This window comes from Melanotaenia boesemani, chromosome 15, assembly GCF_017639745.1.
Source record: "Melanotaenia boesemani isolate fMelBoe1 chromosome 15, fMelBoe1.pri, whole genome shotgun sequence".
Classification (NCBI taxonomy): domain Eukaryota; kingdom Metazoa; phylum Chordata; class Actinopteri; order Atheriniformes; family Melanotaeniidae; genus Melanotaenia; species Melanotaenia boesemani.
The window spans coordinates 3,162,323-3,189,117 of NC_055696.1; the positions used below are offsets into that span (position 1 = coordinate 3,162,323).

At 40.0% G+C, this 26,795-nt stretch overlaps 1 protein-coding gene across 2 annotated transcripts in view; it reads left to right on the forward strand.

The window, feature by feature from the left end:
* Positions 1–26,795, forward strand: part of LOC121654022 (RIMS-binding protein 2) — a 61,945-nt gene that overhangs the window by 14,151 nt on the left and 20,999 nt on the right. For both annotated transcript variants that reach the window (XM_042007859.1, XM_042007860.1), the window contains exons 4-14: positions 10,318–10,425; positions 10,727–10,855; positions 13,522–13,698; positions 14,385–14,567; positions 20,331–20,498; positions 25,089–25,172; positions 25,256–25,345; positions 25,439–25,561; positions 25,638–25,742; positions 25,950–26,000; positions 26,723–26,755. In XM_042007859.1, coding sequence (XP_041863793.1) covers positions 10,318–10,425; positions 10,727–10,855; positions 13,522–13,698; positions 14,385–14,567; positions 20,331–20,498; positions 25,089–25,172; positions 25,256–25,345; positions 25,439–25,561; positions 25,638–25,742; positions 25,950–26,000; positions 26,723–26,755 — 1,251 coding nt within the window. The remainder of the gene's footprint in view (positions 1–10,317; positions 10,426–10,726; positions 10,856–13,521; positions 13,699–14,384; positions 14,568–20,330; positions 20,499–25,088; positions 25,173–25,255; positions 25,346–25,438; positions 25,562–25,637; positions 25,743–25,949; positions 26,001–26,722; positions 26,756–26,795) is intronic.

A 26,795-nucleotide genomic window follows, 5' to 3' on the forward strand; every position in this document is an offset into this window, starting at 1 on the left:
ATAGGAACTTCCAATAGGACGCTGATCAGAGACCTGGGTCCCTTCTGGATTTGTTGAAAGAACCAGCAACCCGAGTGACGACGTAGAGTCCCTTTAAGTCTTGAGATCATTGGAAATGTTGGGGTATAAGAAGTTATTGTCCATCAGTCCTTTGTTCTTTGTTTATGGATATTACACCCCAAAAATGAAATTGGGGTTCCCATTAAACTTCTTATTAATCAAAAACTAAGTATGAAGAAATTTCTATACAACAAAAAAGGTGCTTGACTTTCTTTTTTTCTACATTTATTAACCTTTTTCCAAATTTGGTGTTGTGCAGCTGCTACTTCCTGTATGACATGCTAAGATTAAACTGACGATCACATTGTTCCCCTTCACAAGTGAAAATGTTATCGTCTGGAGGATAAAAGGGAAGCTGGTTTTGTTGGCCCACTGGATGTCAGGAAAGATCACACAGGAGTTCCTGTACCAGATATGCATTTTGTGGCTGTGACTTGTGTGGGTTTGTTATGGGGCATTGTGTTGGTGTTTGGATAAACCAGCATGGTTGTGTGTTTTGACCTTCTGATGTCCTGTCCTACAAGGTCTATGTGTCTGTGTTTAGTGACAGATCTTCTAGCTGGAAAGTTGATCTGTGGAAGTTTCCTTGGTGGATTAAACCCCACATTGCCCCAATATGCTTATTGGTCTCTGAAAGTGGAGAAAAAGAACCGCATACTGTATATAGTGTGTTTTTTTAAATATATTCTTTAATAAAGCAATGCTGTTGCTGTCACAGCAAAGCCTTTGAGATTTTGCTATTTGACCTCAGAGATTAGAGATGTTAAATTATCAATCTCAATGCCTTTTTATTTCAGTTCTTTTGATTGTTGCCTGTAAAAGAGCTGCTACTGTAGCAGATTTAATGTTCTGTTCAGCAATCTGTCAGGAGGTGGTGTGAAGGACAGTAAAATCAATAACTTAAACATTTCCAACAAAGATATAAAATGTCGAAGTTGTTTGCAGCTGACAACGATGGAGAAATGGGAATTTTTTCAGCTGGAAACCCCCAGGGGAATTTTTTATTTGAGCTCTTTATCAGTTAGCTCAGAGTGATGAGATGCTGGCTGTGGAAAGCTGCAGCGATGACAGTGATGGAGGAAGAAGAATTTAAATTTTTTTTGAGGGGGGACTTCAAGATTACCGCTGAGGTCCCTTTGGGGCTGATTGGAGGCTTTTTGCAATCACATCTATGCACTTCCATTTCTGGCTGAGTGCACTGCATCTTGTGGGGGTCAGGGCAATCTGGAGAATGAATCTAGCTGAATGATGTACCCATTTTTTGTTATTTGTTCCCTTTGACTGGTTGCATTAAATAGCCTGTTAACGAAGACAATTTAACATCAGTCACATCAAAGAAAGGAACTACACAGGTGTTGAATTTAGGACACTTCTCAGCTTGTCATTTAATGTAAAAATGGTAAATACACTATTAAGCCAAGAGCTGTTTATTTGCAGAATATGACCCATTCACACATTTATTTCCTTAATGTGATGACCAATGTGGTTTTAAATATTTAAGTAGACCCTGTAAAGCCACTCCTGCAAATCTCCACAAACTCAATTGGTGCTGGTGTGATAGCAGGGGGTCGACGGGCTCTTATGCATATGCAATTTTCCTTGACAAGATGAAGGGTTATTTCCTTTTGAAGCTCACTGTGTGCCTGTGGAGGGTCGGGGAGAAACAAATCATCTCCGCCACATTGTGTCCCCGCCTCTCTCCTATCTATTTTCTGCTGACACTGCACTTAATGAAATAATTTGGTGACCCTTCTGTTCATCCTTTCCCTGTTTAAAAGGCCAGACGTTCTCTGCATGTCTAACACTATTAAGCCCTTGCATGCTCAAGGGATTCTGACATTTTTATCTATAGACCGTGAGATGATGAGGCGGCCATGTCTGTGTGGATTTTGATTACTGTTGTGTTGTGTAGGTTTTGTAGGAAGAAGCCCAAGATAACCATAAGCCAGACCAAACCCAGGATATTAGATGCACTATAAACTACAGATGTTTGAGAGTTCATCATGACATTTGTCATAATTTGTCATAAATAAATGATAAAGTTCATACAGTGTAAATATTTACATCTGATATCATCCATATGTTTGATGTAAAAGAGGGAAATTTAATTTTTACACAACCTCCATCAGATGACTTTTGTTTGAGGGGTTTTAGTAGTCGATTGCTGAAGGCCTGGGGTGGGGGCAGTTATGGGGTGTCTTGTGTTGGTCCTTTGTTCTTGCCATATGAGAAACCCCCTAATCTGTCACCATCAGGTACCCCCGGGAGATGAGTTGTGATGAATATAGGACGGGATTGAAGAGGACACTTGAGAGCTTCCTCATGACTTATATATGAGCACAAGGAGGGAGCTGCTTTTATAAACAAGCCACAAACAAGTTTGTAATTCTTTTTTTTTCCCAGAAAGGATCTCAGGTTTGTTAAACTTTTTTTTTCCTTAGCATGACAAAGTTTTACAGGGATTGTCTTTTTGGGCTTTTTATTTTTACCTTTTGAACAGGCTGCAGCCTATTGTAGTATGACAGTAGGGCTTGGAAAGAGTGGTTTAGTAATATATAAATTTAGAATCAGCCATACTTAAAAACATTATGAACTTACTTTTTTGTGACATATTTGTATACAGACGAGCAGCGTTTTTATTTGCTATTGCAAATGAAAATGGTTATTAAGTTAAAAATGAGTGATGGGTGATGTTCAGGAAACCTTCAGAAACCACTGATGCTGCACGGGAGACTTAAGTCCTGTTTCCACTAATGAGTCCGGATTGGTACCAAGTGGCAACATGTGGCAGGTCCCCCCTCATCCACTAGGGGCTTGCTCCCAAACAGAGTCAGTCTCCATATACTCCTGTGTTAAAAAGTCCAACTTCACAGCAGAAATAAACATGTTTAAAGCCTGGTACAAAAAAAACATTTTAGGATTAACAGGTCCTTCATGACACAGCCCAAAACTGGGAAAGGTGCCAGATTAAATCCGACTTGTCTCCTCCTTTTTAGGACCCTTCCGTTAGGGTCCCAATCTTAAGTCCTATTTCCACCAACATGTCCAGCTCAGGATGGGACAGTTGGATGCAGTTTGGTTTAGTAAACCCTGATCTTTGTTGCGTTTCCACAGCCAACTGTACCTTTACCTGGCAACACATTCTTTATATCATTACAAAGAAAAACACAATACAGAAACAAAAGACAAGAATGGTGGGCATCCAGCAGTTTGTGTTCTTCCTTGTTGACATGTGGTTTTAAACAACAGAACACTCAGAATATAGTTAAACCTGCCACATTGTTCTTAGTGCTGAATCGCACAGGAAGAGATAAGTCTTTCAACCTGTTAACCAATTAGTGTGTCAAGCTCCACCGTTGTGGGTTGGATCGGAAAGTAGGACGAGTCAGATCAGACTTTCTTTCACTCCTCTTACTGCCTGTGGAAAAGCGAAAAAAAGAAATGCAGACTGAGCCATCATGTACCAACCAGGACCTGTTCATGGAAACAGGGCTTTACTTAGCTGACCCAAAAAGGTGGAGCATGATACACTGGAGTCCGTTGATTGGTCTAAAAAACCGTCCCTTCCTGTGCGACTCGGCACTAAGAACAAAGCAGCAGCAGAGCCAAGTTTAAACATGCAGAGTTTTTTTTCCCCCAAGAAGAACGAACACAAACTGGTGGAAGTCCTCTCTTCTCATCTTTTGTTTGTGTCGCGTTCTTCTTGTTTATAATTAGCTCCACTATGAGATCAGGCTATTTTTCAGCTAACGCATCTATCACTATCTGGCTTATACTCCACATCCCAGGCTAGGGTACGGTTCGATGTGGAAACACAACAGAGATCAAACCATCCCGTCCTGAGCCGGACACCTCAGTTGAAATGGGGTTTAAGATAAAGAATAACTTATTTCCTAACTTTACCACTTTACTGAAAATGTTTAGTCCGTTAGCATCGGGAGAAAAGACTGCCACCACCACCTTTTTAAGACAATTTTTACCCTCTTTGCTGTTAAATAAAACGGTGTTCAGTAAGTTATTGCTTCAGCTACTTGCTATTTTTTCAGTTTGCTGTGTAAAAATAGTTTTAATTATTGCTGGGAGCACAGAAAGCATCCTGGATAAATGAAGGAATTTCCAGATTTATCAGCCTGACTCTTTCATGCCACAGCATGAATCTCCGTAGCAGATAAATAGTTATAGAAGAAGCATAACCTGACTAACTGCAGCTTCTCCCACAGAAGTGTAGGGAACGTATGTAGGGAAGTTCTTTATTCTCAAGAAAGAAAATTTTTCTGTCTCCTAAAAAGCAAACTGCCGGAGTCATGGTTATAAAAATAACTACCACATTGCAGCAGTTCCCTTTAAGGTCTTGTTGCTCTGTTACTGCTCTTTTTATACATGCAGGCAGTAAATGTAGCCCTGCTGTATGTTATTATTTTGTCTTCTAAACTTCATCAGCTGTTTCTGTGGGAAAGTCAGGAGAGCTGATACAGTCGATGTAATATCAGAGCGGATTGCTTTACACTGGAAGCATGGCTAATGTACAAACTGTATGCATGTCTGTGATGTTACACAATTACAGCTTTTTCACTCCTGCTTCTGTTATCATGTCCAACAAAGAAACACATGGAGATGCATGAGTGTGTGTTTGCCTGTGTGTGTGTCTTTGTCTTGTTTTCAGTCTCCTCCGAGGCTTTCAGTGGGGGATTTCTATCTGTCAGCTTAAAAACGCTGATGTTGGCGTTTCTATGTAACCCAGACATTTCCATACGCCTTACAAAAGCTCGCCGTGGATCCCAGACAAAAGAACAATCTGCTCATGCGACCTTATGAATATGTAAACATAAATCTCTGAAATTTTAATTATCTCATCCAATTTTTGTTGCTCAGCTCTCCAAGTCTCCTCCTGAGCCCTTTCTTTGCTCAGATAGCCTTCTATATTTAGTCGTAACGTTTCCAGCATTTATTAAAATAGAAGAATGTAGAAATTTATTGAACGTAAAGGAGGACATGTTTTATCTTCAGGTAGTCTGAGAAACATGAGGACTATTGGATAATAAGCCCTGTGAGAGCAGTTTTTTGTTTTAGCTTGCTTACATCGACTTTAAGATTTAATCTCTTATTTCTCTCTATAAATCTGTCTGCTGTCCACATAATCTGAATTTATGTTTTCTGCCTAAACTTTTTATATTTTTTTACACAAGCTGTTGTATAAAATCTGGGAAAATTCCTGTATGTTTCTTGTACTTTAAAGCTTCAAAGGAATCACCAGGAAATAAAAAGCAAATGTTCCAGAAAATTTAGAAGGACTACTCAAAGAGTAGCTAACCCATATAATCAGAAGGCAATTTAGACTGTTTTTAAAATAAAGCCCCATCTTTATTTTCATTTTTTTTTATCAGTCATAAGAGCAAATGGAGAAATTCTAAAAAAAAAAAAAGTGAGGGGGGGGGGGGGGTATTATTATCATTATTATTATTATTACTAATATTAATTATTATTATTATTACTATTATTAGTATCACAGCTGATGTAACTGCATGACATGGTTGTGGTGGTTTGGCTTGTTAAAATTAAAGTGAAATGTCAAAGCAAAAGAGACCAAATGAAGGTGTAAAAATGTTCTAACACCCCACGGATTAACCTAGAGTGAATGCAGGACTCCCCTCAGTTAGTACTTGTATTCACAGTTATAGCAGACAGATGAAGGACATCGTCTGCCCAGACCATGTCTCAAGCCTTCCTGACAGACGTTTGTGGAGAGACCCCAGCCCGCCTGCTACTGAGTCGCATCTGCCTTGCTCGCCTGAGCCAGGTCAATGTGAAAACAGCACTGCTGTGATGGAGGAGAACTGGATGAATGCTAATATGTATACTGGCCTTGGGTAGACCTCACCACCTGCAGCCTTTTTCTCTGCCAAAGCAGGAAACAAGAGCTGGAAGAAGCCTGATTACCTCATGCCTCAGGAAAAGCCCCCAGTGTATTACAGTATTACTCCCAAGGAACAATTAATTGACATGGACTGACTCCAAGTTCATTAGAATGAGAATAGAGGCAGGGGAAGATGAGTTCACTCTGGCCTTCCTCTAAGGATGATTGATTGTGCTTTAGCTTCACCGTCCTGTGAGGAAGACTGGGGTGCATGGACTGTATGACTCCCCCGACTGATGGTAAAATAAGTCTCAAGGATTTACAGGTTGATCTCTGAGCTGACTAATCTTACCTTTTACAGCAAGTTAGCAGTGTGTGGTGCAGGGTGTTGGTAGCCTGACACAGATGGTTTCATGTTTTAATCAATGACATCTCCCCGGCTGACACGAGGGAAACTAATTGAGGTTGTAGCAGTTTCTGCTGAGATAACTGTCAGTGTTAATTCAGGGGCATTCGCTGGTTTTATACCTTAATGTTAGAGATGAGCTGCTGTGTGATCAACTTTAGAAGACAAAACATTTTAAACCGCTCTTTAGATTTAGCTTTTAAAGCAAGAAGTAATGGCTTCATTTAGAAAGCTGACCTGGATTAATAACGCTCCTTTAAGCTCAGCGATCTTCCGTTGATCTGGTGGATTTACAGTTTGATTCACTTTTATTTAAGAGATAAAATAAAAGTTTTGATGTTGTCAGCAGGGGCAGAAGCAGCCTCCACAGAGAGCAAGTAGATGAAGAAGTGCATGAAACACCTCTTTAAAAGTCCTTTGCTGCATTATCTCACCAGATTATGCTTTTTTTTATGCAAGCAGATGCCTCATTTTTAACAAACTGATCATAATGTGAATGTATTTTTCCTGAAATGTGACACACACTCTGTTCTTTTTTTTTTTTTTGTAATCTGAGTTATACCCCTAAATACCTTTTACATTTTGCATTTAGTTATGATGTAATCATTCAAAATTTAATACACAGAGTTTGGGAATTTGCATATCTTATCCTGAACATTACAGCGACTCAGCATGGTTATATAAGCATCGTGTCCTGAAAAATGCATCATCTGCACAGCAAATGCTTTGATAATAAAGTGCTGCTTTTAGGATTTTTTGAAAAGCTACTGTGTAGTTTCTCAATGTGCCCCTTTGCCTCATCAAACAAGAAGGTAAAAAGAGATTCTTACCCTGTGGCGCCACATATTTGTTAGATTTATTTTTGCTTTTAAAGATGCTCCTGATTAAATGGTTGAGTGTAGAGCCTGGACTGATTGCTTGTTTGTATTGTATGGCACTTCATCTCTGATGCATTAGTTTCTGCAGCATCAGGAGAAAACTATAAACTAGAGCAGGGCTACTCAGTTTGGTCCTACGAGGGCCGCAATCCAGCAGGTTTTCCTTGTATTCCTGCACCAACACACCTGAGTCAAATTAATGAGTCATTGTGTAGAACCTGATTGGCTGTTAGAGCCACCTAATTTGACTCAGGTGTGTTGGTGCAGGAATACATGGAAAACCTGCTGGATTGCGGCCCTCGTAGGACCGAATTGAGTAGCCCTGAACTAGAGTTTTGTTTTTATTTTATTCCAGATAGTTCTCTGTTACTGTGTTAACATTTTGTTTTAATAAGATTTTAAAATGGAAGGGTTTTTCGTTTTGTCTTGTTTGCTAGTACCTGCAGCAGAAGGATGATCCATTCATAAAGAAGCATAATACAACACAGACATGATGTGAGGCTGATGTCACCTGATTACCACGGCGCGTAGTTAAGGGAGCCCGTCAAATGACTGTTGCTGAAAAATCTTATCAAAATATGTGTTTTTAAAAAGAAAATTATACAAAAAGAGAAAACACAGGATATGACATTATTTATTTTTATTTATTTAAGGATATTTAGTTGAGCTACTTTTTATTTCCTCACATATTGCCATGGAAACGGGAAGCATGAGTATCCACATGTTGAAAACTACAGGCACAAGTGAAACAACACAGAATACTGAGGCAATAACAGGGTTGGCACAATTCTAACAAGTCTGAATGTCAGAATTTGGTTTGACCCTTTTGTTCTCCAACACGACCTGAACCGTCTTCGACAAACTTTCCTGTAATCTTTTTAAGTGGTCCTCAGAAATAGTTCACCCGGCTTTTTTAAGAATAATCCAAAGCTCTTCTTTAGATGTCGTTTCCCTTTGAATGTCAAGACGATCCCACTGCTTCAGTTATGTTGAGGTCTGTCTCTGGGGAGAATTCTTGACTCCATGAGACCTGCTGCCACCGATTTTCAGTCCAGTTTTGTGTTATTTGGCATCAGCCTTTGCTTCCTGTTTTTCTTTCCCTGGGAGAAACATTGTCTTTTATTATGTAAGCTGAGTCTGAAGAAAGGATCCCAATTTAAAGAGTTTACTTGCTGACTTTGTGTCTAAGTTGATTACGTATGTTGTCCATGAGGCATCGTTTTTTTGCCAGTGGTGACAAATGTTTATTAAATCATTGCTTTGACTGCAAGCTGTCACACTTACTTTAGATAGCACTGGAAATGTTCTCAAATATATATTCTCTTTTTAGCTACAGCAGGCAATCCGTCACAGTGTGATTTTGCATTTATAGCCTAATTTTTCCTTTGCTGTCAAAGTTCTTCAAAACATTTTAGGTTAATAATTAAGTTCTCACCAGATTTTATGTAAACAATTCAATTTTTTTTCAATGTCTTTTTTTTAAAAAGCCTTCTTCTAAATAGTATTTTATAGACTCTTTTTTCCAGTTTTCTGTAGCACTCTGAGATTCCCTGTAATATGAAGTGCAATACATTTAAAATGTATTATTATTATTATTATTATTATTATTATTATTATTATTATTATTATTATTATTATTATTATTATCAAAATATTGTCTGCATGGGTTCACTCTGAAAATATGTAGTCATTCTAACTGTGTGGGCTTTATCCGGCACTTCAGGCTCAGTTATGCCATTGGCAAGTGACTTGTGGGCCACATGTGGTGGTGATGTAGCTGAGTTTCAGCAGCGACACTCATCGGTGTCAACGCTGTAAGTCAAGGCAAAATATGGGCCAAGCCAAAACTTCAGAGGTGGGCCACATTTCAAAGAAAACATTTTTTGCTTTCTGGGAAGCTGTTCAGACAGGATGTCCAGTGCTGCTGTTTTAGTAAACCGTTCTCAGTGTTAAAGCACAGCAGCACTGAAGACACTACAGGGAGGCACCAGAGAGTCCATCATCTGCAGTTACCAGGACAACATTATCAAAATGACAGTAACATGACCTTCATGCTGCACAATGTCATGAGGATGTTTGATGTAGCTGTTAATGTGCTTCTGTAAAGGTGTCTGTTTTTTGTTTGTGTTGATACCTTAATATAGACTAGATGCACATCACATCAGGTCTCCTGCTGATTTATATGTGAATAAATCTTGTTTCTGCTTTATTTGTCTCCTGTCTCTGCGGCCATTGCATTCATGTATGGCTGGTGCTTCGTCAGCCTGATCCTCTGAGCCTCGGGGCCCGTTTAAGAACCCCTGACACCGAAGCAGAGTGGCCACCCTTCCATTTAAATGAACAGCCAACCAAGTGGCTACTAAACACCTCATTACAGTCTTCATTCCCATATTGATGATCTGCCACACTGACTGCTGCTCTGCTCAGCTGTCTCTTCCCTTAAGGCTCCCAAAATAACAAACTCATTGAACAGACATGTGGTTTCAAATGTCTTTGGGAATTAGTTGAATGCCTATTTCTCATTTTTCATTTCTAACTGTTTAATTTGTACTACAAGTTAGTTCCTGTGTGGCGCAGCTATCACTGGATAAACCTGAAAGCTGAAGAGAGATTCCCAGTTTCACTTAAAAACATGTTTTAGCCTCATGGTGATCATGAATGAGTTGTTTTTTATACAAACTGAACAAACCAAACATTATTGAAAATGACCTAAGGCTCTGTAGAGCTATAACAAATCAGAGATCACAGTAAACTGAGGCCATTGTTGAATACACAGAGCATCTAGGAGGAATAAAGACATTAGAGCTTTAGTCTATCTCGTAACACAGAGTGAGAAAAAGCTTTCCTTCCCATTATGCTGACGTGATGTATTGTTATAGGTGTTCAGTGGCATTTGTGGACTGAATAAGCGGGTCTAATGAAAAGCCTGTTCACTGGGCTGTCATCTGTCTGCCACCGTTAGGCAGCACAATGTAAACAATGAGAACATTTTCTGTTTCAGTCATTTAATAAGCACTTCTACTAAAATGGAAATCAATTCCTCTTACTAAAAACAGAAAGTGATACTCTTTTGTAATTGGTGTAAAGATAGAAACATCTTTCTTTGCTTGTTTTTACAGAATGGTACAGATTATGGTTTCCTGTTGCGTCAGAACTCAGAACTGTTGCGAGCCCTCGACGAGCTGGAGAAGACCTGCACCACACTGAGGGAGGAGAATGGCCTGCTGGTGAGACTAAAAATAACACTGTGTAGCCTTGATGGAAGCCTTTGTAGAAAGTAGGCCAGGTGCCGCAACAAAAAGATGTTACTGCTTGCTCAGTTTCTGGTTTCCCAGGCAGTTATTCACCTTAAAAGTTGCCAGATTGTTTTTGCCTTTACCGTACGTGTAGATGATTTCAGACAAGTTATCTACTGAATCCCTCTTCAGATTGTTAAAAATAACAATCCTGAATAACTTTTGTTTGGTATTTCTGTGTTAACGTTTGCCGCAGGCACTGTCTGATGATATTTGTTTTCCATGTGTTTAGCGGAAGAGCAGTGCTCCAGAGACTGAGGAGAAGGTCAGGAGATTGAGGAGAAAGAACACCGAGCTGGCTGTTCTCGCTAAGAGGCTGGAAGAGAGGGCTCGGAAACTACAGGAGGCCAACCTCAAAGTGGTATAATTCCCTTCCTCAACAGTGTGCTTGTCCCCACTCTGACAACAATGCTGCAAATGATTTCTTTTCATGCACCACTGCCCAAACCATCCCATCGTCACAATGGCTGATCACAAGTAGGGATGGGGCATCAAAACTTGCAGTGAATGGCATCCTTGTTAAAATATACCTACAGCTTTCAGAACTATTAAATATGTCACCATAAAACCATTATTTGTATTCCTGTAGATAATATAGCAACATTACGTTATTTAAATTTTCCTATTTTAAAAAAATTACATCACTCAAACTGTTTTAGGTGTTAGATTTAATTTATAAATCCATGCTCATTTTTTGGTTAAAAAAAAAAAATGATGTCACTTTCTGTCTGAAGCTCCGGTTTAGTTCCTGTGTTTTTACAAAAGCTCTGCGCTGATTGGTTGGTTGATCTGACTAAAACAAGACATTATTTATCATGGGTGAACCCATATCCGTAAACAAGAACAGGTCCCACTACAAACTCCTGTAAAAGCTGCTGTTATGCACAGTGAGGTATGTTGTCATGTTTTGGGATTACACATTGTGGAGTTGTTTGTCTCATAGTTATTTATTTTTCCCAAACTTACCACCAGTTAAAACATTAAAACCCATGAGCCGATAAAAGATCATAGTCAGTCGTTGTTATTGACTTTACCTGATCTCTAATTGTTCCTCAGCCAGTGATGGCATCATCTGTGTTAGCTGCTCAGTGTGCTGATACTTCAGGGGTTTCCTGTAGTTTTGGAGACTTTACATCCATCCATCCATCTTCTGCCGCTTATCCAGAGTTGGGTCGCCCAGGCAGGGAAACCCAGACTGCCCTCTCCCCGGCCACATTCACCAGCTCATCCGGGGGGATCCCGAGGCGTTCCCAGGCCAGCCGAGAGATGTAGTCCATCCAGGGTGTCCTAGGTCTTCCGCGGGGCCTCTTTCCGGTGGGACGTACCCGGAACGCCTCACCAGGAGGCATCCTGACCAGATGCCCGAGCCACCTCATCTGGCTCCTCTCGATGTGGAGGAGCAGCAGCTCTACTCTGAGCCCCTCTCGGATCTCCATCCTAATCTCTAAGGGAGAGCCCGGCCACCCTGCGGAGAAAACTCATTTCGGCCGCTTGTACTCACGATCTTGTTCTTTCGGTCACTACCCACAGCTCGTGACCATAGCTGAGGGTAGGAACGTAGATCGACCGGTAAATCGAGAGCTTTGCCTTTTGGCTCAGCTCCTTCTTCACCACGACAGACCGGTGCAGAGTCCGCATCACTGCAGACGCTGCACCGCCTGTTGATCTCCCACTCCATCCTTCCCTCACTCATCAACAAGACCCCGAGATACGTGAACTCCTCCACTTGGGGCAGGACCTCATTGCCGACCCGGAGAAGGCACTTCACCCTTTTCCGGCTGATGACCATGGTCTCGGATTTGGGGGAGCTGATTCTCATCCCAGCCGCTTCACACTCGGCTGCGAATCGCTCCAGTGAGAGCTGAAGATCCGATGAAGCGGCTGGAGACTTTACAGTTAAACAATAAAACCAGTCAACAGGACTGAAGTTTCTTATATAGAAGAGTAATTGCTGGGTCTTTTTTTTGTGGTACTTGGAGTTGTACAAAGTGGCTCTGTTGAGGAAATGATGGATAGTAAAGGCTTTTTACAACATGATCTAACAAAGCAACCAAAGACAAGCCCTCCACCCAAAGAGTTACAGGCTGTTCACTTTCTATGTTTTTGGGCTTTGTAACCATACACTCCTTTTACATATGGCCATAAAGCACACGGATTTAAAGGGAAAATCATAAAACAATCAGTTTATTTCAAGCCTGAGATGCTAGAAAAACAGATGGACTTATTTTACAGTAACACTTTCCAAATATGATCTTTAAAGCTTCATAGCAAACCAAGGGAAAAACACTTGCTTTGGGGAATTGATGTGTGCTGTAATTTGATGAAGAACTAAGAGAAAAAAATGCCGTGAAGACATAATGAAATGTGCTTTTTTTTTTATACCATGAGGGACATGGAAAGCTCTAAAATAAACACCTGCAGCCAAACACGTACACAGCAATAGATTTAGCTGAATATGCATTGTTCTTTGAGTTTTTAACTGATTCAGAATTTAGTTTTTTCCCTCAGAAGATCCTCGAACAACCATTTTTCACATTTCAACACAAAAATAATTTTTTAAACTAGACAATTAATTGTTATTTTTTGGGCTGATGTCTAGTCTATTTACAAATGATGTTCACGTCATAATAAAGACAAACTAAACAAAGAATGTTATGGCGTCTTTCAGAAGTGCATCATTTGTGATTCTGTCCACCAGGCTGAGGGAACCAAAGGAGAAACTTTACACTTTGTCTTCAGCTCTTGCTGCTCCTCATATAGTCATAATATACCTACAGCAACAAAAATCCTGGATGTAGGTAGCACATAGTAGTTATTCATGGCTGGCCTCCAAGCAGAACTACTGTCCTCACTCTGACAGCACTAGTAGAACAGTGAAGAGCGCCTACGCAATTCCTGGATACCACAATGTTTTGGATTGTTCTGTAGAAGTAAAGTAATTTGTCCTGCAGTAACCTCCTAAGTTTCCCTTCATGTATTCAAGACCTGAATTTCTTGCTGCTGATCAATCTGTTTTTCCTTCACCAGGTGAATTGCCCATCACTGATGAGACCTGGGTCAGTGGAACAGTATAAAAGAGCATTTGCCCGTCAGCGAGCTCGTGATCTAGCCCAGCATGCTGATACACTGCTGTCTAAGGACAAGGAGATTGCTGCCCTGCAGCAGGAGTGCAGAGAGCTGGAGGCACGGCTGGGCACCACTAAGGTAATTAAAACACAATCCTCAATAACCAAAGTGAGTTCATTCAGCCTAGACTGAACCAGAGTCAGGGCTGAAGTTTTTAACCCAGTGCTCCATGTTGACGCCACTCGTCATCTCTGCAGCAGGATCATTGTGCCACAAGCTCGCTCTCTGCTGGACAGCACGGGCACTGCTCATCCCAAACTCTTAAGCCCGTATTACAAAGGCTGCGTCACTGCTGATGTCGAGATAGATGACACTGCAGGAATAGGCTGTCTTTATCACCGCCTGTTTTTAATTACCAGTGACTCGAGAGCTGTTCTCCTGAATGTGAACATCTGTTGACTTTATTCATAAAGGGTTTACAGGGTTTAGCTGCACATTGATGTTAGAATCTCTCATGTACTTTGTAGTTTCTAACATCATGTATGATTTTACTTTAAGTTATTAAATGTTAAATTTGACATTTACATAGTTTAAATTCTTTGTTATTTATTAAGTACTATGTTTAAGTGTTTTGAAATCACCTTCAAATTCCTTCAAATCATCTTTAAATTCCTGACTTAAGCAGCTTTTGATCATAATGAACATTATTACACTTGTGTTCTTTGAATCTGTTTAGCATTTTGGTTAGAAACTGAAATGTTTGATGAAAGAGTTTGAATTAAATTTTTAAAAATAGCTGAAATGACTGTCATGTTTCTCTGCAGGGATCTCCTGGGCAGTCTGGCAGAGCGGAGTTTGAGAGCCTCCTCCGAGAGTCTCAGAAGGAGGTGCTGCGGCTCCAGAGGCAGCTGTCGGTCACTTCATCCACACAGCAGCGTGACCACAGCCTCGACCACGGTGGTTCAGAGAAATGTGGAGAAAACGCCAAAGAGAAGGGGCAAGAGAAGGTAAAGCCATTTAAGAACAAAATTAGACTCCTCGCTGACCTCTGTTGGTCTTACAGAGCTTTCATAGAGGTGGTGAGCTTCATATTTGCACACTAAATCAGTAATGAAAAACTCTTTTGGAGTTTAGTATGTTGAGTTAAAAAACATCTCGTTTATTTACATCATTTGTGGTGTTGGTGCTGCAACATGTTTGGGATTAAACATTTATTAGTGATGTTTAATGCAGCTCTGTGAGTTTTTTCAAACCTAGTTTATGTTTACGTTGGCATAGATGCCGTTTTAGTGTTATGTAATGGCTTGTCGTTGGACTCGATACTAATCTTCCACAAGCCGTAATGAGGCGATTCCCTGTCTTTAACTTGGGCCTGATCAAAGCTACCAAAGTCATACTCTCTGATCCGCTCTGCATTTAATGCTGATCTTCCCGGCATTCAGTGCTTTCATACTCAGCTTTCTTTTCTTTTACATGTCAGTCTCCTGAGAGTAGGAACAAAACACGTTTGCCAAATGTCTGAATTAGTTTGCATATTGCCATCTTTATGTAATATCTCATGTATCCAAAACAGTTTAAATCTGCTATAACAGCCTAATTTCTTGGCATCCTTTAGACAGATGCATCTAAAAGCACAGCTTCTGGACATAAAATTCAGTTCACACAGCATATCTCATGCATAGACACTGTTTTTTGATAAATTCTCCGCTGACAGTGAGAAAGAGTAAATTCTCTGCCTGTGAAGCTCAAATGAAAATGCCGATTGTGGTAATCTCTCATCTGCGGGACGCACACACGCACTCCCAGTGCCACGCGCACACCCAGAAAGGGGCCATGTTGTGTGAACTCTAATCCCCTCTAACAACAGAATGGTACAGTCCAGTAATCCGCTCTCTGTTGCTGTAGCAGCGGTGAGAGGGTTTTGGGTGGTAGGTAAGACTACAGCCACAGTAAAGACTTTCCTATCTCGCCCTGCTCTGGATAACTAGCAGGCCAAGGGGAAGCCTTGACGTTGCCACAGATCACACGAAAGGGGTAGGTCATCTTCTGAGTTTTGTTGTCTTTGGTTGTAAGTCTCAGTTTGTTGTCGCTGTCTTTGGGTAACTTCATCAGTGTGTGTGTTTGTTGTGAAATGGAAACCGTGCAGGGCTAAAAAATTGAAGAAATAATCAGTGTCATGATGAATCAGGAGTGTGAGAGAGGTGGCTCAAGGTGGAGGGTGCTGCATTTATGTTTGACATAAAAATCACCAGCTTAGTCTTGAAGATTATTAATATGTTACATGCACCATCATCTCAGCAGTACAGTATAACATGCAGCTAAAGGGAGTTTTCTTTTAAGTCACATAACCGTTGTTTTTAATACTAATTTGAGGGAATCCTGTTGTAAATCCCACACTTGTCTGTGTAAATTGCAAATTGTATTGGACAATTTAGAAAGACAGGACAAGCATGAGGCCTAGTCAAGGGCACCCTGTCAGAAACCCGGTTTTGTAACTGTCATATTTTGGAGCTTCCAGATGCAGAATTTAGGCAGACCGAATTAGTGACAACGTGGTGGAGCATTTGATTGGTGGGCATCGATATGTTCTGCATTAAAAAGAAAATCAACGGCCAGGCCAATCCATTAAGGTGCTTTTAAAAGAAGTGATCCAGTTACCCGTTTCAGTAGTCTGCAGGGATTACACCAATGTGCTTATGGCGTTCAGGGCCTGCTGAATGGGATCTGACACTGCTTTAGTACGCATAGGCCCAGGGTGTACTAGATCCTTTAGTGTACATGGACCACATCAGCGGGGAAATGAGCACAACTGCACTTCATTGTCTGAAGCCGTGAAGGTGAGCTGCTGGAGGGTTGACATTAGGATAGACTTCAGGCATGATAACAGTTTTCATCACATCTTTTCTAACTTCATTATTAGTATAACTTTCAATTTACTACTGTTATATTTATATTCACATCTGTGTGCATGCACTGTTAATTTCCAGTGCCGTGCACATAATGACATAACTTCTACTCTGACTGTGGAAGTGCATTACTGTTCATGATATATTGATCCAGTGGATTCTTTCCAGGGTTTTTAAACAGTGGTCAGCAATTTAACTCATTTTTAACTGAAATCATTTCAATCATAATGAAACTATTTCTGTATGTTCTGCATCTATCACTCAATTTATAATTTACTAACATTTCAGTTGAACCAAAGTAAAAAAATCTGGTTGAATTCTGTAGTTTTTTTTTATTTTTATTATTAATGACAAGCTCACAACCTGCAAGTACAACTAAAATATGATCAGGCAGAACTCAGTTTTATCCTTAAAGAAATAATTTACCAAAGGATGCTCAGTAAACATATTTAAGACCAATTTATATTCAGCTGCAGAGCATATCATGTGTTTATTGAATATTTATTCACATTGTGAAATGACAGAATCCTCTTAGATTGAATCCCAGATACTTTCCTTAAATCTCAGACTCTAGATGGAAATGTTTTTAAAAATGTTTATTTTTTAGAAAAAACGGTTTAAACTCAGAATTTTTTACTGGAAGAGACTGAACTCTGATATAATTAAGACGTGATCAGCTGCTCAGACGAGTCTGTTCCAGTTTTCAGAAGCAAACTGATTCTGCTGAGATGCAGCCGCAGGATGTTTTTAGTTTATGATTCATCCAACGGCCAGTTTTTATTTCTGCTCGTCATTATCTAACACGGACGTTACCTGTATCACCAGAAACTGTACATTTTCACTTACAGCAGAAGAAAAAGTTTTTTCTTTTCTTCTTAGTTTCACCTTCTTAGTTATTGTTATATTGGCAGATATTACAAGACTTTAAAACATTATGTTTTCTGAAGTAACACCAGTTCTGAAGTAATTGGTACAAACAGTTTCTTCTCGCGTTCATGTTTGAAGACGATCTCTGTCTGTGATGTAGCTGATCTTTGATGATTGGTGGGGAGAACCAGTGATGGGATGACTGCAGACCAGTACCGGTCTCAACAAAAAAGAAATAACTTTTTTCTGTATCCAGTTGTTGAATTTCTCCCCATTTATAGAGCTTTGTGTTTAGTCTTTGCCCTCGATTGATGCATCTTTCCTTGTTTGAGTGAATGTGATGCTTTGAAGGAGGATTCTTGTCATTCACCGCAAAAGAAGTGCTGTTTTTTTCTTTTGATCTTTTAAAATGAGATTCACTGATACTTAATTAAGAGAAGATATGTCAGAGAAGTGTCCAAATGTTCATAGGAAAACATTAAACCTAGACTGTGTCCAAGCAAAATCTCTTTAAACTGCACATATTGTTGGGTCTTAGTAGATTCTGTGAGGTTAGTGTGTTAGCACATAAAGCTCTGAAATGATTTATTATAGCTTAAGCTTGACTCCGATGCTCTCTTTGACAACCCCTTATTCCTCACAGCATTGTATAAATGAGACATTATGTAATATTCCTCTGAGTCCAATCGTATAAACCATGTCAGAATTATATCATATGCTGCCTGAACCCTGATTAGATCTGCTGTGAACTCATCATTTTCAGCTCTTACATTCTCTTTAGAAAACTTTTTGAGTGGTATAAAATATTGACATGAATGTTTCTATAAAGTGCAGCTCATTAAAATGTCTCCACTTCTTATACAGAATTTAACCCTGAAGTTCAGGTATTCTTTTTACTAAGAAGTTAAGGTTTTGAAAGTGTAGCAGGTGTTTCTCCCACTTCAGCTGCCAGAGTGTAGCAGTGAAATCCACACACTTAAGCCAGCCCACTCAATGTGTACAGTATGAAGCGCTTCAAGCTAATTACGAATCACTTTAGGGTTGACTGGTTTAACTGTGTCTGACCAAATACAAAGTTGGGAATTTTGCCAGGACAGGGCTATCACCTGGCATGCCTGCACCTGTGACGTGACGGGATCTGTAACGATCACCAAAAGGACAACACAGGGCAGAAAATCAGCAGCGAGCTGGGGGAAAAAAACACTTTAATTTCTGTGCAGTGTTCTTGTCAAGGAGCCAAAGGAATTACTGTAGTGCCTCCTGCTAGCCTTTCGTCACCACCTTTAATACCATCTGGTCGGGTGTCCAAAAGATAAACCAGGGATAGCCTCACTTAACTTTGCAAACATGTCAATGATTTGATGCCGAAGAGTCACAATAAGTTATCATCATGAAATGGTAAAACCCTCCTAACAGATGGAAGCTGATGCATGTCAGACATGCAATGTTAGCATTCAACATGCAGCGCCTGTCACCATTTTCACCGCAACTACGTTGATTGATATGCTGCTGTGTGAAGGGACAACTCTCATATTAGACAAACAAAGACCCCCTTCAGCAGATAGTTCATGCTGTTACAGAAAATTAATTTCCCCATGTGGTATTCTGACAATCCCCAGAGAAATCAGCCAGGAGAAGCTGCTCCTGATGCTTAAAGAGACCTGTCTGTATGAAACAAAGGAGAGTGTAAAGGATAGATCCCCTTGCTGCACATGGCAGAGCGCCTTTGATCTTATTATTAGGTCATGGCCTTGGCTGCACTAGCACAGTTTTACTCCAAGTATTAGTAGGTTTGCTCTAAAAGTAGACACTGATTCCTGATTCTTAACCTTTACCCAGTATCACTCTGCCCCCCTACCTGCATATCAGGTTGCAAGATCATGTAGTTTATGGAGATGGATTTGTGACAGTAATTGATTAAGACAGTTACTTACATCCAACCTAATTAGAGAAGACAAACTCCTTGTTAATGTTTCTTAGTCAGGTTGAGACTTGAGGGACCCCGCCCACCCAGGATTATTCTTTGGTTGCAGATGAACCAGTTGGTAGGAGGTATCCTGCAGGTTTTTGTTGCTTTTGGATCCTTTTGATTTAAATCAAGTGTGTTGGAGCAGGGAGAAAACAAAAACCTGCAGGATGGCAGCCCTTAACGAGTTTGACACCCCTGTCTTAATATATTCAATACTTTACAAATATCAGTAATACATACATAAACATCTTTGAACCTATAACTGATCCTCGAGGTACCCCACAGGTAATATTTCTGAGTCTAGACTTAAACTGATATATTTCTACAAATTTTAGCCTGTTATTAAACAGCTCATTAACTAGTCCAAAGCTATACCTGAGAAGTCATACTTCTCCATTCTTTCTAATCAATATGTAATCATTTTTCAGGTCCTTTTTGTTTCAATATTTTCAGTTATTTCTTATCCCGAATCAGTCAGGCTGTCGATCTTGTATTTGTACTGTAAATCCATATCGATGATCTGTCAGCAGCTGATGTTTCTTAACAAAACTGTCAAGTTCTTTTAGTACTTACAGTACTTTAGTACTGTTTAGTTTAAAGTGCTGATATTGTCCTATAATTAGTGAAGTCGGGTTTATGTCCTGATTTGTAAATGGGAACGTTTGCTAGTTTCATCAGGTTGAAAATGTACATTAGTTGCTTTACGATCAATCACACTCTTCACTGTTACTATGGCGATATCATCCCAGTCAGTACTGGTTTTGTTCTTAAAGCCACTGATAGTGTCATACATTTTTTTTTCTTCCACTGCTTATAAAAACAGAGCTGTTGTTTCTGCAGCATCTGTTCCTGCCCCGTCGGTCTTATGGCCTTGTCCAGATTTAGTCCATAAATGACAAAGAATTAATTGAATCCATCGACTGTTTCCTCCTGTACTGAAATTAAAAAACATGGGATCAGACGAGGAGGCTTTAATAACTTCTTGTGGAAAATTTCTCCATCTGAATTATTCTTCCTGCCCCTGTTAGGTTGTAGAAGAGACCCCGTGTGTGGTGTTAGATGAAGCTCCATCCAGGTGTAAGAAGACTCCCGCAGAGGAGGAGGAGTCGTGGCTGCGAGTGACGCCCCAACCGGGCCTTAGCCCGACCGCCTCCCGTCAGGAGGAGCACACAGAGGAGCAGCGCCTACAGTTTCTGGTGAGAACATCTGGTGTCAGATGCCGAAGTTTTTTCCACTGCACATTCATGGCAACAGGTTTTTTATTCTTCAGAAATGTAAATAACAGAAATGAAGCAAAAAAAAAAAGAAAGAAAAAAAGTTGCATGCGATCCGTCTTTTTGCATGATCTTACTGACAAACACCAGTGATAAGATGCTGCATCATTTTCTCAACATTATCAGAAATGGTCTCTGAATTGCTGGTTATTAATGGGGTAGCAACACAGTAAGTTTAATGATTTAAACCACTGTGGTTTTCAAATTGGTCCATTTCTCCAGGCAGTCATCTGCAGTCACCACTCAGCAGCAGCGGCTGCACATTGCGCCAACTCACAGGGATCAAGCTTTGCAATCCACTTTGCATTTAATGTAAAGCTTGAGTATGAGTTCAGTAACCGAGCTGAGCGCCACTGATGGAAAAACTACAGTCAGATTTGTTATGCAATGCTGGGATGATCTTGTTCCTTGGAAACAGACAAGCAGCTCATTGCTCTCACTTTAACTCATTGCAAGCTGTTGCAACTTATGCTGCTTTTACCCTTCAGTTCTGATGTGATGATTAAAAAATGAGAGTAAAGACAGCCATGTATAGAAAAGCTGATAGTTTAACTCCTTAAATGTAGAGTCTGAAAAGTTAAAAATTTTAGTGGACAGAAGAAAAAAAAAATCATTTTCAAGCAAAGTCTTCATGTAATATATCAACAGTTTAACTCACACAAACCAAAAAGAATTAACCGTATATAGAGTTGTGATTACAAGTTAAAGCAACGATGGCACAGTAGCAGTCAGGCAAGCCGCATGCTGCCTACAGTCTGTTTTTTAATGGCTGATTCTTATTCATCACTGTCATGTCTAACTGTCTGCAGCAGGCACATCAGTCTGGGTGTGCGGTTTTCTGGCAGCCTTTAAGAAGTGAATCACAGCTTTCAGTTTAACTCCAAGTTTGACTAAAAAACAAGGTGATGCTTTGATATGTGGGAAGGATTTTTAGTTTGTCTTTCATAAAACCTGATTTAGAAACAGCTCAGTAGATGATTTACATGTGTGTCTGAGGCAAGAAAAAGCTTATTTGTCCTCCTGAAACTGCTTAGAAAGTATAAAGATATTTTTTAATTTTGCTAGAAACACTGATTAGTTCACTTTGATCCAGACTCTAAAATTGTGAGATGGATAGTTGAAATATTTTAGCATCAGGTCCAGATTATTGTCATTTTATGGCCCTCGTTGCCTGATACCTGATGTCATAAGTGAATATTTGCTAAATTAACTACAGCAGCAGAGCCCTCGGGTTTGTATTTTGTGCTGTGCTTATTGGCAGGTAATAACTTGTTCATATATAAAGTTAATACGGTCAAAATTGAAGCAAAGTGAGTCTCAGTTCTGTTTTTATGACTGTGGGTGTTTTTCCTGAGAAACAGGAGAATAACTTGCAAGCTCATGGAGCCTGTTTGACCCATTTACCATTTGCATTCCTGCATTAATTAGGCTACAAAAGGCCGACTGGCTGACAAACAGGAGGCTAAGTACATGTATAAATAGAATTTAAAATGTTAGAAAAAAAATTGGCATCAACAGAGCAGGTTACAGAGATTTCATGTCCTTTCTACTTTTAACACACATGTAAAGAAACATCCTAAAATTTGCTCTTAACATCTTATTTACTTGAGTTTCTAGCTTCATCATGTGGATCTTTGTATTTGGGTAATTATCATTTGTGTCAGTGACAGCTTTAAGTTTTTTACGACTGAGTCCTGAGCTTGGCAAACTGGAAAATTCTTCCATTCTTCTTGGCAGATTTCTCATCAGGTGTGAGAGTGCTGGCAGTTCCAGGTTTTTTAGGTTCTGGTTTAACTCCAGAACTTTGACAGATTTTTGTCAAAGCTGCTGCTGAGCTTGTTCAGGTGATTTGTTGAAAGCCTATAAGGCTGTAGCTCAGGACGATTTTTGTCTGTTTTTCTGCGTTCATCTTTCCTCCTGTCCTGACTGGCCTCCCGGCCCATGTTAGACCATCTGTAAACATCTGTTACCCTTGTTTTTGTCATGCATTGTCAGCCTTGTCGGATCCTGTCAGTGGTCAGACTGTGACAGGGTCCTTGATGGGATTCAGCATGTTGAAAATTCAGTCTGTCAGTCAGAGACGTTATTCTGAGTGTTTATAATAAACTTATTACAGAGACTTAAATGTTTTTACTGCATTTAACAACTGATGAAAGCAGAATTGTACAAGACCATTCAAATGATTATTTAGTTTAGAATAAAATGCAAGTATTTGAGTCACATAAATGTATTAAAACATTCTTAAAAGAGTGAGGTAGTAATGAATGAAGTTTATGGATACATGAGTTTGTTTACATTTTTTACTGTACAAACTTTCTTCGTTGACCAATTCCTTCTTCACCCGAAGGTTATGTCTTCTTGCACAGGCGTAAATTGCACATCTTAGTTGCATGTGAATGTTGTCCTTGTGCTCTGACACTGGTGATGTTGTCACGGTGCAGTGGAGGTGAGGACCCAGAGGCAGGAGGCAATGATTTAATCCACACATCCAGAATGACAGGATCTCACTAAGGAAACTGAAAACCAAGGGGTGTAAATACACTGAGGGACTAATCAGGAACAGGTGAAGTGAATCATCTAAATCAAACCAGGTGAACTAATGACAGGAAGCAAAACAGAACCAGCAAGGGAAGGAACCACAAAAACAAACTAGGAACCCAGAATACACGATCATGACAGATGAAAGGTGACCCGAAGGGTGTCTTTTGTCACAGTTGGTTCTTAATTTTGTTTTGGTGTGTCACGACTCTTCAGAAAATGTTCACACGTCACCATGTTTGAACGTAAGATGGAAATGAGGGTTTATGTCGTCCATGCTGATGACAACTGAGACCGTGAACTCCGTCAGACATTGGTGGACTGGTGGAGCTGACTGATGGAGCATGGCACCACAAGTTATTCTACTTTAAAGTTCTCCACAAAGGAATCCATAATGACCATTGGGCTCTTGATTAGTTGTCTGTTGGTGGTTATCCCTCAAAACTATTACTTTTATCAATTAAAAACATTTAGAATAGCTCAAGTTTTCATGGTGGTAAAATTTAGGAGCTACAGTGTCATTAAAATGCAATAAGACAGAATAAAGCAATAAAGTAATAAAACATTCTAAACGTAGTTAAATAACATTCCAGTTAACACAAAATAAAACAAATGGGTTAAAGCAGGCATGTCAAACTGGTCCAGCAAAGGGCCGTGTGGCTGCAGGTTTTTGTTCCAGCCAGCCAAGAGCACACAGTTTGACCAATCAGCTGTCTGAAGACTGAGATCAGTTGATTGAATCAGTCAAATCTGGTGTGCTGCTGCTTGGTTGGAACAAAAACCTGCAGCCACACGGCCCTTTGCTGGACCAGTTTGACATATGTGGGTTAAATCAAGGTTTCAACCTTTATTTGTATTGAAAGCTAAAGAGAGTTTTTTAAGTTTCTAAGGTCTTAACATTTCTTATATGAATAGATAAGTTGTTCCATGATTAGGAGCAGCCACTGTGTCGGCACGATCGCCGCTATTTCTGTAACTGGATCTTAAAACTTCTGAAAGCATGCGATTAGTCGGCTTCAGTCTTCAAGCTGGAGTATCATGAGACAATAGACAACCATTTAGAGCCTTAAAATCTTTAAATAAAATCTTAAAATCAGTTCTGTAACACACAGGAGGTCAATGGATTCATGTCGGCTGGTGGTATATGTTCAAGCTTTTTTGCTTCTGGCTGCATTTTACACTGTCTGGCTTGCAGCACAGTATCAGTCTAATAGTCTAACTAATCATCTAATAGTATCAGTAGTGAGAATTGATGCAGATAAATGTCACATTTCTGATGATGTCCAGTGGTGAAGTTATGAAGGCATGTGGAAAAAAAACTGAAGAAGTTCTGAAACTTCTTGTATGCATTGTCTGTGCAGTCCTTTGGATTAAAGAGAACAGGTCAATCCAAAGCCAGAAAAAACTGCAAGCTGCAATGCCTGAGCGACTCTGGAAGAAATGCTTTTATAAAGTGATTAGAAGTTTAACTTTCCATTCAGGAAATGACGATACAGCAGGACATCCTCACATTATTCTGACCTTCAAAGCTCCAACTGATGCACAATCAACTAAATCAGACCACAGATTGCGGTTTAATTATCTTTATTGTCTTGCCATGTCATCACTGGTTACAGTAGACTATCTCTTCCAGTCAGCTGCTGGTGGTCAGCAATTAGCTTGTCTGCCCTGTATCTTCCCTCCACACAGTCACCGTGGTAATGCTTTATGCAGGTCCTGTGGTCGTGCTGAAATAAGCTGATTTCTCCTTTGCTGCTTCTGCATGTAAGCTGCATTTAGAATAATTAGAGGATGCTAAGCTTTGTAATACCTCAGCACTGCTGTGTCACAGGTCAGTATGGAAGCTATAGTCAATGTATTCTATGTTGCAAAGTGCAAATAGAAAATAATAATTGTCACTATATGCATAATGATTTTGACAGTATCCTCAAAAAGAAGGAGAGTCAAAATTAATATCCATCTCTGTTTATTCAGGAACGTGAGCTGAGCAAGAAGAGAAAAGAATGTGAAAACCTTGAGCATGAAGTAAAGAAGCGACAGAAGAGATGCCTGGATTTGGTAAGCGATCCGATTGCTCCACTATTTTGTGAAATTCTAGGATCTGAAGTGAATCCAGACATTGGCTCATGTGTTTGTAACAGGAGAGCCAGCTTGAGGATGAGCGAGGCAAAAATGAGCAACTAAAGGAGGAGGCAGATCTCCTCAGGAGGAAGGCACAGCTGCTCGACCAGGTTGGTGTCTCATTTTCATCCTTTTTTGCCATCATAGTGGTCAGTCTTGATCATAGCGAATGATGCAGTCATCTGTCTGCTGCTGTTTCTCAGACTCGGGCTGAGAATGAGGAGCTGAGGGAAGATCTCTCTGAAGTGACCGCTCAACACAATTCAGTTCTCGAGGAGAACCAGAGACTCCGTGCCAAACTGGAGAACCTAGAGCAGGTCCTAAAGGTACTGCTGGAGGCTTTGTTTTATTTAAATCCCTGCCATGCCGCTTTCTCTGACAGATTGTTCTCTTTCTGGACAGCATATGCGAGAGGTCGCCGAGCGAAGGCAGCAGCTGGAATTGGAACATGAGCAGGCACTGGCTATCCTTAAGTTCAAACAGGATGAAATCAAACGGTTACAGCGGGTAAGAAACACAGGTTAACATGTTTTACAGTTATTTTAGATCAATCTAGACCATGATGAAAGCCAATGGGGTGCTTCATCCAGCAGGAGGCAGCCTTAGAGCACCAATAAAGTTGTTCCTGCAGAGCTTACTGTGATCTCAATTACATTTTTATGAGCAAGCAATTAAAATTAAAATGATTTATTTTAATATCTTTTAAATCATTAGGCTCAGTTATTCGCCAAGAGGGAGCATGAAGGAGTGGTTCAGATGCTGGAGGTGAGTTTTTATAACCCCACTGTAACTCCACAGAGTAGAAAAGCAAGCAAACTGTTTTTATGTCACACTGCTTTTATTTTCAGCCTGCAAATCAGCGGCGTGCTCACAGGAATGTCTCAGAGAAATAAAAAGAAAGCTGATGGGTTTTTGTGCAGCCACACTAAAACGTGAAGCCAAAAACAGAGAAATGTGGGATAAAATAAACTGTGATCAATTATAGAAAATATGTTAATGCAAAAGCAGTATAAATATTATTCTGCCCTTGCTCTTACTGGGCGAAAGTAAACCATTGCTACTGCTTTTTCTTTTATTGCTCCATTTTGTACCAGCAGGCTCTTCGTTCTTACCTAAACACCTGGCAGAGAAGCTGTTGCTGAAAATGCTTGTATATCTGAGGCACTAGTAGGTCTGGAAAAACGTTTGAACAGATGGCTTCTGTGCTGCTTTCTGATGTTCCAGTCAGTGTGACTCTTAACACACTTTGAGCTCAAAATGAATCCACACAGCTGACAGTTGAAATCCCCATCTGTCTGATTGGCTACTGATTTGACCAACCAAAGAAATAAAAGATCAAAAACACTGAAAAGCCTGCAGCAAAAATGCAAAACTGTCTTTGTTCCCACATTACAATGTGTATATATATCTATAAGTATGCCTGTCAACAGTGTCATCAGTTATTTCCCACGAGTTTGTTCCCTAAAGAAGTGTGTATTTTATTTTAGGAGTTGACTCAACTTGTGTTGCGGAGGGAGCTGGTAGAGTATAGCTGCTCCTTTTTTAAAAACGGCTCATTTC